This window comes from Staurois parvus, unplaced genomic scaffold (genome assembly GCF_062004578.1).
Source record: "Staurois parvus isolate SC_StPar_1 unplaced genomic scaffold, SC_StPar_1.0 ptg000417l, whole genome shotgun sequence".
Taxonomy (NCBI): domain Eukaryota; kingdom Metazoa; phylum Chordata; class Amphibia; order Anura; family Ranidae; genus Staurois; species Staurois parvus.
The window spans coordinates 2,780,833-2,794,857 of record NW_028318213.1 but is presented as its reverse complement, the minus strand read 5'-3'; the positions used below and the strand labels follow the sequence as shown (position 1 = coordinate 2,794,857).

Genomic DNA, 14,025 nt, shown 5'->3' with positions numbered 1-14,025 from the left:
ATTCTACAATATCCCCCTATATATAATGTATTATATACATTCATGGCCCAACTACACACGCTCTGAATCAGTTGTTCCAGATGCACCACTTTCCATAACCAGGTCCATTAAGCCAGAGAATTCTCTGCCTACAAATACCTGACCTGATTTCTTCACCGTTCATTAGTTTCTTGATCCATTTGTAAAATAGCTTCATTCTAATCACAATACAGATTTGAAATAAAATCATAATACATATTAATGGATGTAGTAATATATTTCCAGGAGCTGCTGTTACTGAGGTTTTTCCCCCCACATTGATACAGTATTTTTAAACTTTGACCACCATGATGACCTGAAAATTCAGACCAATGTTTTATCTCTAGTAGATTTCCCTGTTCATGCTTGAATATAATTTCTGCTTTCTGAAGTTATTCAGGCAAAACATTTATCCCTTATCCTTTTTGTATGTCTGCCCATTCTTTCCATGGAAACTCCTCTACTTGAGATATTATATTGTATCGGTGGAACACTTACATTTTTCATAAACATATTAGTTACATTTACTCTAATCCCATTTCTCCTGATTCCTGTAAGATCTCCTTCTATACAATACAAGGCCTCACTCAGGATATCTGTGTGCAGGATAGGAAGAAAGCTTTCAGTGTCTCATGACTTGAAAACAGACCTTCCTTTTACCTACAAGAGTGACTAAGTCAAATGAAGTCACTTTATCTATTCTTGCTGTACATAATGAATGATGGAACCAAGAATGAAAAATACCTTTTTGTCCTGTTTAGGCAAATTACTTTTGGATAGGAAATGTAAACACATCTAGTTCTGGAACAGATCTATTGGTATCCAAAGCAAAGTCTGCAAACTGTAGCTGATAATATAACTGAGTATTACTAACTGGCAGTCCTAAGACTGTAATTGGAACTAATATTTGTTCTTTCCCAGGTTATTACCCATAAATCTGTATGGGGTTTTTTTTTTTTTTTTGCAAATACATATTAATTGGGTAAACGTTGCAAAACACTTGGGCGTTCCACTTTGGAATGCATGTGCAATTATTTTAAAATTGGTAGAATACTCTCTAGACATGTCCTGGCTATGTGGGAATGTTCTCTGTCCATTAAATTTAAAGTAACATCTTGTAAATGGAACACAGATGGTCCTATAACCGTAGCTTTCTTAAAAATAAAGTTCAAAGAAATTTAAATCAAATATTAGAAAATTTTACTTCCCACTAAGCCTGCTGTTTCCTGATCAATGTCATCTATCAATGTATTAAAATCCATACTATTGGTAATACTTCCAATAGTACTAACTCCTCCTAGAATTCCTTCTACGATACCTCACTTATTCCTGTTTTTTAATATTGGTTCCAAACCATTTATCCATACCCAATTCCATATTAAATATTCTTGACATTTTTGTAAATGTTTTGGATTCTATACTAGCTTGTATTCCAATAGTTACTATGAAAAAAATGCTTGTATAGGTTATGGAGCTACTTGTATGCAACTAAGTCCATACAAGTCTGCGGCTGTCAGTGTCACTATCTTGGAAAATTTCTAGATAAAAGCAAGTCTTTTGTAGGGTCTTAGACTTGTTCTCTGCTGGGCTGGAAAAAGTCATACATTTTTATAAATAAAAATGTCAATGAGAGAGTCCTGTGATAACAAATTTTCTTTTTTTTTTTTTAATTTTTTACACTTTCTTTCTGATGTTATCAATATTTCTTCTTTGAGTTTGTTTCTCCATGTTTGTGCCAAAGTAATGATACTGCATTTCTTTGCCAGAAATGGCATCTAAAACAAAACCGTTTACCTTATCCTGGTATATTAATTTTTTTTAACAAATGTTAATTATGGGACAATAGTTTTATGAATTTGGAACACTATGTGAAGCAACATTTCTTTTCACAGAAAACTTCTATATATCAAAGTACTGTCCTTGTCCTGTCTAAGATGACCTAAACTACAAAAGTGTGAAATCTAGGTATGACGGGATGCAACATCTTTTTGGGCATGACTCAACTCTGTTTTTGCAAACAGGTTTTGTATCACCCCAGAGATGACAATGGACTATGTCTTCTCTATAAAAATTAGAAATATGCGTAACTGTTTTCTGTGCTGATGTCATTCTGGTGTTGGACTGTTCTGCAGTAATACTGACTGGTTCCACACCACCTTCAGTTCTTGTGCTAAAAATGTGAGGTAAAGACTTTTCTGATACAGCCACACAAACATGTCGGTATGTGGGTTGTGTTTTTTTGTTTTTCCTGAAAATGTCTTCCTGTTACATCTCTCTCAATGTGTTTGGCTGACATAGAATACCTTTCATGACATTTTCTGAAATTGTATTTCTCACAAATTCCTCCTTGATGAGCAGTCGGTCTGCAATATAATCCTGTTTGACTTCACTAAGCTCTGATGCTTTGACTGCATAATAAACACTTAGCAGTTGTTGTACATTTGACACAAGGTTTTTCCAATCTTCACTCTGGAGAAGTAGCTAATTATTTTTTCATTACCTTTTTAATTGAGACAGTTACTGAAATTGCATTCAGATGCATGAGTTTTCAAAAAAAGGGGCTTCAGAACAAACCTATTATATCTAATGTTGGAGCCTTCTGCAAATCTTTTTTTTTTTTTTTTTTTTTCCCTCAAGAGTTCTAAAACCTTATTTGGAAAATTTTGGTCAACTATATTATCTTTACTCCACAAAAGATTAAATGGTATAACTTTCTTAGCAAAACGTAAATGTATTAACTCTTTGCACTCTTTTTTTATTCAAAAATTGCTGCAATGCTTTGAGTTGTTGGAATGGAAGTGATGGAGCTGACTGTTTATTACAATTGTCTCTTTCCTTGACTAATCTGCATGTGAAGGTTTTTCAACAGTTGAACTTTCTGTGTTTACTTTTGGGCCTTAAACAACGCAGACAAAAGAGCAATATGTTCATCAATGTTCTGCATACTCAGCATAATCCTATCTACATGCTGAAAAATACATTGACTTTGATAGTATTTTCGCTATAGACTCATGGACTACACCATCGCTGATATCTAGGCCAGCTATTAATCGAGTGAATGTATAGGTCTTTCTGGAACTTGAAAGCTAGCTTGTACTGACAACTGTTAGCTAAGGGGATGGAAGAATGGCTGTTAGCAACTTCCAGTACTGAGAACACTTTGGCCTCGGCATCCAAATGTAACTTCATATTAGAATGATCGGGAACAACTGCTTTTTATTTGTAATATATATTCAGTGTCCTGAAGTCAATGGACAATATGAATTGTCAGCTTTTTTGATAGGCCAAATACAGTTATTTGCTGCTCACTGTGCTTTCTTTAACATGCCAAGTTGTACGAACTCTTGAATAATGGCAGAAAGCGGTCCAGTTGATTCTAGTGGTAACTCATACTGACTAAGAGGTATTGGTGCTTTTCCCTCCAATATTCAATTCTGTATTTTGAAAGTTCCTATGTCATTTGTAAACTTTGAGCACAAACTTGGAAAACTTTTGTACCACTTCCTTTTTAAAGCACAATTACCATCCGTATCAGGCCATTTTTGCGTTGTAGACTTATTAGTCATGGAAACATTACTGTATACAGAGGGATCAATTAACACTATTGATTACATCAATGCCAAGAATATTCTCTGCACCGTGACAAAACCAGATGTCAGTGTTGTCACTAGCCCAGGTACTTCTAATGTTACATTAGACACCCGTCTAGCAGTGGAATGACCTGTAATAAACCCTTTATATTACACATGGGTGAGTTAGGTTTCACAGGTATGATTTCTCTGGTTAGACTGATCTCAGATCCACTATCAACCAAAAATGTCATCTTTTTACCATTTAGTAAACCTTGTACATATGGTCTTCCAATGTCATCCAATACAATTGGAGCAACATATTCCAATGGTATTGAGGATGAATCTCAGTGTGTTTCTAATTTTGGCAATGGTAATAAACTATCGGTTAGTGACAGCCCTTTTCACCACATTGAACCAGCAAACACAAATGCTCCTGCGCTTGGGGATGGACTCGATGCAGGCTACAACGACATTAAGAATGTCCTGGAACATGCACACCTTGCTGCCCTCAAATGGACCGGGGGAATCCAAATATACTGAATGAGGAAAGAACAAAGAGCCAGGCTCTGAGGAAGAGGCAAGTCCTTGAAACGTGTCACCCTATTGGATGTCTACACTCCCCATTGCAGACTTACTCAGTGCGGTGTTGACCCAGCTGTTATTTTATGATGTGCCTTGACTTTATTCTCCTTTGTGAGTACAACACCTATTTTATTTCACACTTTTTTTATGGTAATGTGCTACACCTGGTTTTCCTTTGTTCTTTCCTTTTCACCATATTGTCTGACTAGTTGCTAATCAAATTACTAATCTGAGCCGTACAGCAATTCAGTCAAACTTTTTTTTTTACCATGACAGAGCAGGTTGTACAAAAGCTGCTTTTTTATTTCCGATTTCCATAGTGTGTGTTTTTTTTTTTTTTTTTTTTAATTTCCAGCACTGTCTTCTCACATGGCTTGGTCCATGATGGTAAAAACATGTGGTAGACGCTTTGACTCACCAGCACCTGTTGTCATTCTTACTGGGACCTGTAGTTCCTGACATAACTGCTGCCTTTTTTTTGTTTTGTCACATTGAATCATGGTTACCTCATAAATGAGATTGTTTCAACTGTCTCCTAATTTTATCAATGAAACTTGCTATCTGGTTCAGATTTTGTCATTCCTGTGCTATGGCTAATGTTGGGTCAAGGTACTTACATTTCTTTACAAAAGCTTTAATCATAGCAGTCTTCCTGATTTTCTACTTCAAATATCACTTTATATGCTTTGGAAATTTTAATTTTAGACTCAAATTGGTCTAATTCCGCCGTCCATACTGCAATAGAGTCATTAAAGTCTTCATTTATTATGACAATATTATACTTACCATACATGCCTTGTACAGAAGGATTGCAGAACACACATTCCAATAAACTTGACAATGAACAAAAAAAGTGAAAAGAAAAACAACAAAATTTAAAAACCATCAATTTGTTCTAATATAGTACACATGTTTAGGAGCTTTATTTAAATCTGTCTTTTTCTTGCTGGCCGGGCTGGACATATGATTCACATGTGTTTCCCATCCTCATCTATCCTCCAGCAGGGAACAGGTCCTGAATGCTGCTGCAGAGAACTGGGCTCATGTGATGCGGTGAGCTTGGCTCCCTGAATCATTTCCCTGTCAGCTCACAGAAGATGTTGCATAACATTGGGTGTCAAATCCTGGAAAAGACCGAATCTGGAGCAAAGACAATATGGGGGATCACTAGAGCTTGGGGAGGGTGAACATTGCTTGTTTTTGTAAACAGGCCCCCCTCCTACCACATGAAAGAATAAAACTAGAAATGAGTTTTAAGGCCATTTAAGGAGAACAATAAAATCAATGGTGAGAAGAAGTGCAATGTAATTTCTATGTAGTATAACCATGCCATTAGCTGCTCTGTGGCCCTGGAGCAGAGGGTCCCGTAATTTGACCATATAATATTTTCTTAGGCAGGGGAAGCATTGGGAGACTAAAGCCAAACAGAATGAATGTGTAATTAGTGTAGGTACCATGTAAGCATACATCGGTGTTATAGCTTTAGAATGGTATATGTTTGAATAGTGAAATTGCTTTTGAGAACTGTGGTGGAAAGAAGTGGACATGTGGTCCAATTAGATCTGTGCTGCTGTGGCTCATTATATACGGTTTTCCTATGCTAAGAGCTAGTATTTATGAAATCAGCAATTACAGTAGATAAGCAAACATGTGACCAGATACAGAAAAAGCCAGCAGTCCTAAGATTTAGACACTTACCTTCCCCTAGGACATGAGACTTGTATGAGGCAGAACTTGATGAGGCTCCACAATGGACAGCAGCACTCTGTTATATCACATGTATGACCGTTTTCCTGGTTAGATTCTCTGGAGGCATTTTTACTTTCCATGGCAGGTGGACATATTTTAAAATGTCCATAGCAGAACACCTCTCAGAAGCATTGAGGGACAAAGTCCCAGAACATCTGCCTGGCTTCAATGGAGAATTGTTGCCACTTTCCTGGTGCCAAGGTTATTTGTTTGCCACCAAGCAAACTCCCGATACATGGGGTCATGACCCCCTGCTTCTTCCCAAGGAAATGAGCCGGTCATAGCTGTGTACAACAGGACTCCAAACGCCCACACGTCAATGCTCGGGTGCAGCAGCAATTGATCCCCTTCTTTTAAGCTGCACAAAACCGGAGCAGTATATGGGATGGACCAGGCCATACATGGTGCTTGTGTGCCCCGGAGCCTCGTCAGTCCAAAATCTGCTAATTTGACTTCCTTACATTCAATGTCCATGAGCAAAATGTTGTCCAGTTTAATGTCCCGATGGACCATTCCTCTGCTGTGCATAAAGTCTAAGGCACTCGCTACCTGTGGAACAAAACTCTTTACAACATCTTCATTTAAACCAACCTGTAGAAAAAAAAAGAGAAAATTATTCACCAGACACAAATATAGCACAATGTTACCCAACATATTGAACCCACCTTACCTCTTGTACAGGGAAACAAACATACATTAGCTGAATACACAAGGAGTATGATTAAAGGAAAACTGTCAGCATACAAAATGGTGCCATTAATGGTGCAAGATCCATCTTAACCCATCTTACTCCATTTTAAACCTTGCTTCATAACTTGAGTGATACACATACCTAAAACAACAAGCGTATGCCAACTATACATCCTAACAACTCACTGCCCTGGGAAAGGAATCTTTAAATCTCAGAAATGCTTTAAAGTAACTAAAACTAGAAATCGTGATTTAAAAAGATCAATAAAGTTTTGATACAAACTTACATTTGACTTTACTATTGACTGAAGATTTCCAGCTGGTGCCACCTTCTGGACAAAGACATAGTCGTTGCTGGTTTGGAAAGCGATTTCATGGGTTGCGATGATATTTGGATGGCCGCTGAGACTAAGAGACATTCCGTATTCCACTAGGAAGTTGTCCATTGGAGTTGTCTCTTTACTCATCAGTTTCATAGCCACCAACTCATCTGTTGAAAAGAGACAAAAAAAGACAATGAGTATCATAAACCTAACATTAGAGAAATGATGAAGCTTGCTAAAAACCTACTAAAGTTAGTCAAAAGTTTATGTAAATCTAAAAGCTCTGACTTATTAAGATCCATAATCATCACTCAAAAACTGGAAGGGGGCTTGGGAAAACTTAGAAACTTAAAAAATGCTGTTCAAAGCTTTGGAAATGTTCTGCAGCCGAAGCATTCTGTTGATTCTTAGATCTTGGATGTCACACTCATATCTCAGTTTAGAATTAAAGATCCTTTAGAGATCTGAGCTCTAAATAGAACTAAATCTGCAGAGGGCACCCAGAGCATTAACTAGAATATGTAAATATCAGACTTGTATATTATGGCAGACTTGTTCATTATAGTCTCCCCTCCTCTGGTGATGCAATATCTACAGTATGATCCCCCTTGTTGCACCATGCAACCGAAGAACCTTTACCTGCTAGTTACTCTTTTCCTTAGTTTATTTCCACTCATTCAGAAGCACAACTGATTCTGTAAATCATTCTCTTTACATGAATTAGGCTACAAATTTACCTGAACCCCGATGTTTGGCCAAGAGAACCTTTCCGTACGATCCTGTCCCGAGCTCTTTGATGGGGTGGAAGTGGTCTGTGACTTCCATCATCCTCAGGTTTTCTGAGGTTTCGGCAATGAGCTCAAGAAGTTTCCTTGCAGTGTTCTTGGTTACTTCTACAATGCTAGAAGCCATTCTGGAATCACAACATCAAAACATACAAATTAGTTTCATTTGGCACTAATCATTAGTAAGCGGCATTAATCATCTCTCTGGATATCACCCAGTTACTGTTATTAATTGTCACCTTCATTAGAGGTGGGGGGGGGGTAGTATTGTAACTAAAGACAGTTATTTTACATTTTAAAGCTGATATATGCTTACAATTCTTATTAAATACATGTTGGGCTTATGTTGATGAGCTTTTATTCACAGCAAGTGGATATTGCTTTCCTATATAAGTCTATGGTAATGCAAAACCCACTTGAAGCCGATCAAATTCACCTGTCAATATACAGTATTATAAATTATTTTAGAAGGGTCTCAAATGGACATCAAACTGATTCTATGGACACAAACCCTTACTCTGATACATACAAGTTATATGTAAGAAGTCCAATTATTTTATAGATTCCAAAGAGAGAAAGGAGTGATGTAGAATGGCACTGGGCAAAGGACCGAGAGTGCCATCATTCCAAACCAACAAATGACTACAACAAGGTAACAAGCGGGGACTTCCTAGGATGGCAGCCAGGGATATCAATTCAAAACATGGGGATACAAATTCCAAATGTATTAGTCACATCATACAAAAGTTTTTGTATTGAACATCATGTGTGAATCTTTTAAACTTTTGCATGATATGACTAACATTTATGAAAATATCTTTTATAGCTGGGTGATGACTTTCTGTCCTTAGGTGCCATCCTAGGAAGTCCCTGGTTTTACTTTGCTGTAATACAGTAAAATTATTTACTAAAGATATGTGACTTCCTGAGACTTCAAGCACAAATCCAACCAAAGAATTTGGACAAAAACCCAAAAGGGTTAGAACATCTTTTAACTTTTTATTGCCATTTCTGACGTCCGATATTCCCTCACTTCATGTGTGTGGTCAGCAAAACCTCCTTTAGGAGAACACAAGTGGGGGAAGAATGAAAACTTTTATTAGGTTTTGTAAGTTTTTTTTGTCCCATGATATTTTTATTAAAGATTAATAACAGGTACATAAACAGAAGGTTTGGCAGCTATTTCCAAAGGTGACCAATATCAATTCACAGTAGGAAATATACCAGAGTCAGGTATAACTGGACAATGAAAAACTGCATTTTAGCATTATATAGTAACAGGGAAATACAAGGGGTCCCTCATCATGGACCTATACTGGTCTTGCTATGAATACACTATAGATGAGTGTTTCTCGACCTTTTCTTAGCCAACGTGCCCTTTAAAATTCCACACAAGCAAATAAATGGGATTGGTTGGAGTTGGCCTCTAGCTACAGCCATTGTATTGAGTTGCTGGTCAGAGTTGCCAACATTCTAGTCAATGTTATGTAAGCTTGTCATTGTAACAATATAGTGGAAGAGAAAATAGAACCCCACATGTACTAAATCTGACAAATGGGAATAGTGGAATTTGGAACCCGATTACTATGAAAACATTTTTTTGCTGGATTGTGCTTTCAAACCAAACTGAAAATTGCCTAACAGACAATCTAGGATGACCTAAGAAGACCTGTATAATTTTACTTCTAGGATACATGAAGAAAGAAAATCTCAATGTATGTATGAAGTTGGTTATATTCTAAAAAAATGTAATCAATACACAGACCTCTAAACAAAAGAAAATAATTTATTCATACTTGTAGGGCAATAACAGGCAATTTAGATAAAAGGTAAAAAATCTAATTGAGGGAACATAAAAACGTTTGTCTATTTAACTTACTGATAAAACAGGTTCTTATTGGAAAATTTGGAAAAACAAAGAAAATTAGGGGGGAAACAAAGTTGCATGTACAAAAAGACAGACAGGAATGGTGAGAAACTTTTGATGGTGAATTGTTGTTTAACACACAACTACTAATCTACAATCTCTCAGACAACCTCGGATGGAACGGTTTCATTTTATTTCAAGGGAAGATGAAGAAAGAACATCTGAATGTAATGCATGAGGTTGGGTAGATAAAATATTGCAAGTTAATGTGGATATTCCATCAATCTATGGATCGCTCAACAAAAGGCAATCATTTAATCATTCTTGTAGGATAATAACAGGCAAGGGAAATAAAGATAAAATCATCTAAATTCAGGGAACATTAAAACATTCTTTTATTTAATCTTTTTGCTACGACATTTGTATTGCTGGGTTGTCATTGTAAAATATGATGAATGAGAAATATAGGAAAACAATGGCGTGTACAAAAAGACAGACAGGAATGGCAACATATGAAACTTAGGGAAATAAAAAATCTTTTGGTACTGAATTGTTTAGCATGCAATTGCTAATCTACAACCTACCAGACAACCTAGGATGGAACGGTTTCATTTTATTTCAAGGATACATGAAGAAAGAACATCTGAATGTAATGCATGAGGTTGGGTAGATTGTAGAAATTACATATTGCAGGATAATGTGGATATTCCATCAATCTATGGATCTCTAACCAAAGACAATCCTTGAATCCCTTTTGGTGGGCAATGTAACCTTCTGCTAAGAAATCTGTATTGTTAGGCTGTCATTGTAAATAGAGATGAGCGAATTATTCAAAAATTTGATTCGGCTGATTCGCCGAATTTGAGGAAGAAATTTGATTCGATGCAAATTAATTCGCTACGAATTTAACTTATTAAAAGGGTTTCTAGGCTTCAGAGAGCCTTTAAATTGGTGCAGAACACTGTACCTTTAATTTAAATGCCCTTGGAGATGAGGAAGGAGAAGGAGAAGGATGAGGAGAAGGAGAAGGATGAGGAGAAGGAGAAGGATGAGAAGAAGGATGAGAAGATGAAGAAGGAGAAGGATGAGAAGCAGGATGATAAGAAGGATGAGAAGGAGAAGGATGAGAAGGAGAAGGATGAGAAGGAGAAGGATGAGAAGAAGGAGGAGAAGGATGAGGAGAAGGATGAGGAGAAGGATGAGGAGAAGGATGAGGAGAAGGATGAGGAGAAGGATGAGGAGAAGGATGAGGAGAAGGATAAGGAGAAGGATGAGAAGGATGAGAAAGAGAAGGAAACAAATAGATACAATGTTTGAACCGCTGTATGGAGGGAATGTCACAGAACTGTCAGAAATAACGGAGCTCTGCAGATACACTTTTTGCCGGCTTGGAATTCTTCTTATTTTCATCCTACTTCTTCTTCTTCATCATCCTCATCCTCATCCTCTGAGGATGAAGAAGAAGAAGAAGTAGGATGAAAATAAGAAGAATTCCAAACCGGCAAAAAGTGTATCTGCAGAGCTCCGCTAAGTGTATCTGCAGAGAGCTCCGCTATTTCTGACAGTTCTCTGACTTTCACATTTACAGCGGTTGAAACATTGTATCTGTTTCCGAATAAAAACATCTGTTTCCTAAATGGAAACAAATAGATACAATGTTTCAACCGCTGTACATGTGAAGGAACTGTCAGAGAACTGTCAGAAATAGCGGAGCTCTCTGCAGGGACACTTTTTTTGCCGACTGATCGGGAAAAATCCGATTCGCGCACCCGAAGTAGGCTAATATTCGGATTCGACGCAAATCAAATTTTTCCTGAAAATCGAATCGAATTCCACTTCGCCTGGTTCGATTCGCTCATCTCGAATTGTAAAATATGATGACAAAGAAAATTAGGAAAACACTTGTATGTATGAAAAAGTCAGACAGGAATGGCAAAATTATAGGAATGGCAAAATTTTGAACTCAGTAAAAAAAACTTGATTTTGAATTGCGTTTAACAAGCAACTGCTAATCTACCATCTAACAGACAACCTGAGGAGTAATTGTTTTTTTTAACTATTTCAAGTGTACATGAAGAATGAATATCTGAATGTAAAGATTAATGATGAATATATTTTAAAAATAAATGATCACAATATCATGTGGATATTTAATCAATATATCAATCTCTAAAATAAAAGGCCTATTTGTCTGACAATAAATAACAGGTAAGTGAAAAAATAGAGAACATTCTACATTTTTACTATTTAAATTTCTGCTAAGTACATCTCTTAATAGTAGAGAAAAATGCTAGCTAAGGATAAAACTGAGGATTATAAAACTATGAAGTTCTATATGACTTACTTTGGGAAATGAAGGTATAGATGGTCTCCAAGTCGGTCTTCACGAAGGAAATCTATGTGGTCTTCTGAAAAGCAATTCTGGCGGGAAGCAGTCAATGGAGGAAATGAATCACTTTTGCTACAAGCAAAATGAGAGTCACTGAAAGTAAGAACTGGAGGTCTGGTATATATGTGGGGAGAAAAAGGAATTTCTTAAATGAGATTCTGATTGGCCAACGCAGAGGAGCTGCTCATTAACATATGATTGGTGACTTTGGAATGGGCTCCTGAAGGGTGGAGCAGGTAGGTCCATATGAATGGGGATTGTTTATGCTGTGCCAGTGTGATGAGGGCGGGGAAATTACCCTGAAACTAATTTTAAATGATTTAATTAACCAAGGAAACCGTTTTTAGATGAAAAGTTTTTATAGAGACAATGTATAAAATGTCTTAATATTCTTTTAATAATATATTTTTATTAAATTGCTCAACATAAATTTACAAAAATGCAAAATTTCACATTGACCCAATTTAACCATGGAAAGTTTATGTATAAAATATCTGTCTAAATAAATGAAATATAAACATGCATCCATATATAAATAATAAATATACAATCTAAAACCAACATAGAATTCCACCCACCTGAGACTATAAAGTGGGCAATATATATGACCTGACAAAGGCTGGAATGCTGAGCTGTGATTGGACCCTGAAAGTAAAGTTATTCTTTAAAGGTTTTAACAAAGATGTTCCATCACTAAAAGCTTCAAACATCTTCTGCAGATTCTTACGATATATACTAATCTTTTACAAGCAGAGGATTTACATATAAAGTTTGAGGGCCAATGTCTTTATTGTCATGTCTGGTTTGTATTTGTTGTATTTTGTCTCCACAATCTACTTTACTTTAAATGTTCACTTTGAGGTCACCAAACAAAAAATAGAGAGTACTCCATTGTGACAAGTCCAGATCACATTGGGGGCCAAATTATTTTAACTGAAAAGGTTAATAAACCCCCTGATGTTGGTAAAATCCAGATTATCTTCTCTAAGGGTAATGAAGTGTTTTTGGGGTGCCATAGTAAAGGTAAGGAGGTGGCCTCACCAGTGTGTCCCATACTTCCAGTACTTTATTGAGCAAGGCATAGGGAATCATAGACCAAATGTGGAGGAAATGCAGGAAATAACCAGCTACTCTGCATTAGGTTGGATAGTAGAACATGCTTGATAATTACCTTCTATATTACTAGATTGCTGGATTGCCATATTCAGGAAAAGGATATTGGAAGAACCAACTGAAGCCGGTCAATTTAATAGGGATAATAGTAAACTGAAGAGGAAATATTATTTTGTTTTATTTTATTTATTTTTTTTGTTTATTTTATTATTAAGGTAAAAAATCATGAATTGACAGATTTTTATTTTTTTAAAACTTGTTTTAGTTTATTGTGATTTGTTTTATTGAAATGCATTGTATTTGTATGAAATTAAAGCTAAATGTAGCAGGGAGGATGTTTGGTAATGCACACATTTTAGGTTCCTCATTTTTGGAAAAGGGGAACTTTGTAGAAAATGAATAAAGTGAATACAGATGTTGCAGATAAATTATAGTTTTATTTTTTTCTCTGTGCATTGTAAAAACTTTCTAGTGTATAAAGCTGTGTGTGGTCAGTGGACCAGAGTATGGAGTATTTTTAGGTTCTTTTGGTATACACTACAAAACATTGTTGTTGGTGGAAATGGTAGCCATTGTCATTGTCAATTGTTTCTGCTGAGTGTCTGGGTGTTCACCTCTATTATTGTTTGTTTACTGTAATTACCAAATCCCATCACCATTGCCTTCAGTCACTCCTCTGTGTATTGTCTGTTGGGTGTAGGCTGAAACCATTGAGGGTAGATCTAATTGTTATGGTAAATTTCTGTGCTCCAACACCTTGGGTGTACGGAATATTGTAGTCTCAGACTAATGACTTAGAAAAATAAATAACACAAAGAAAACCAAAAAACATTTTATTTGTTTATCACTTATTTTCTCAACTTGTTAGCAGAACTCTGAAAAGTTTTAAGGTAATTACTTGAAACTGTGTGCACCACCTGCTGGAAATGGCTGCCAT

At 36.3% G+C, this 14,025-nt stretch overlaps 1 protein-coding gene across 1 annotated transcript; it reads right to left on the bottom strand.

The window, feature by feature from the left end:
• Positions 1–2,123: 2,123 nt before the first annotated feature.
• Positions 2,124–7,846, bottom strand: LOC149454793 (serine/threonine-protein kinase SBK1-like). Its single transcript, XM_089687116.1, has 5 exons — positions 7,672–7,846; positions 6,899–7,101; positions 6,383–6,512; positions 2,322–2,426; positions 2,124–2,188 (listed from the first exon to the last, which is right to left on the bottom strand). The coding sequence occupies exons 1-5, from the start codon at positions 7,844–7,846 to the stop codon at positions 2,124–2,126; spliced, it is 678 nt and encodes a 225-aa protein (XP_089543242.1).
• Positions 7,847–14,025: the final 6,179 nt, after the last annotated feature.

What these genes read in the sequence shown, in the direction of transcription:
- LOC149454793 (XM_089687116.1), bottom strand. Translation starts at nt 7,846, where the DNA reads ATGGCTTCTAGCATTGTAGAAGTAACCAAGAACACTGCAAGGAAACTT. An exon ending in GGCCAAACATCGGGGTTCAG is followed by an intron (nt 7,102 to 7,671) that starts GTAAATTTGTAG and finishes TCTTTTCAACAG; the next exon opens with ATGAGTTGGTGGCTATGAAA. An exon ending in TTCAGAAAATGTCATGAAAG is followed by an intron (nt 2,189 to 2,321) that starts GTATTCTATGTC and finishes TCACATTTTTAG; the next exon opens with CACAAGAACTGAAGGTGGTG.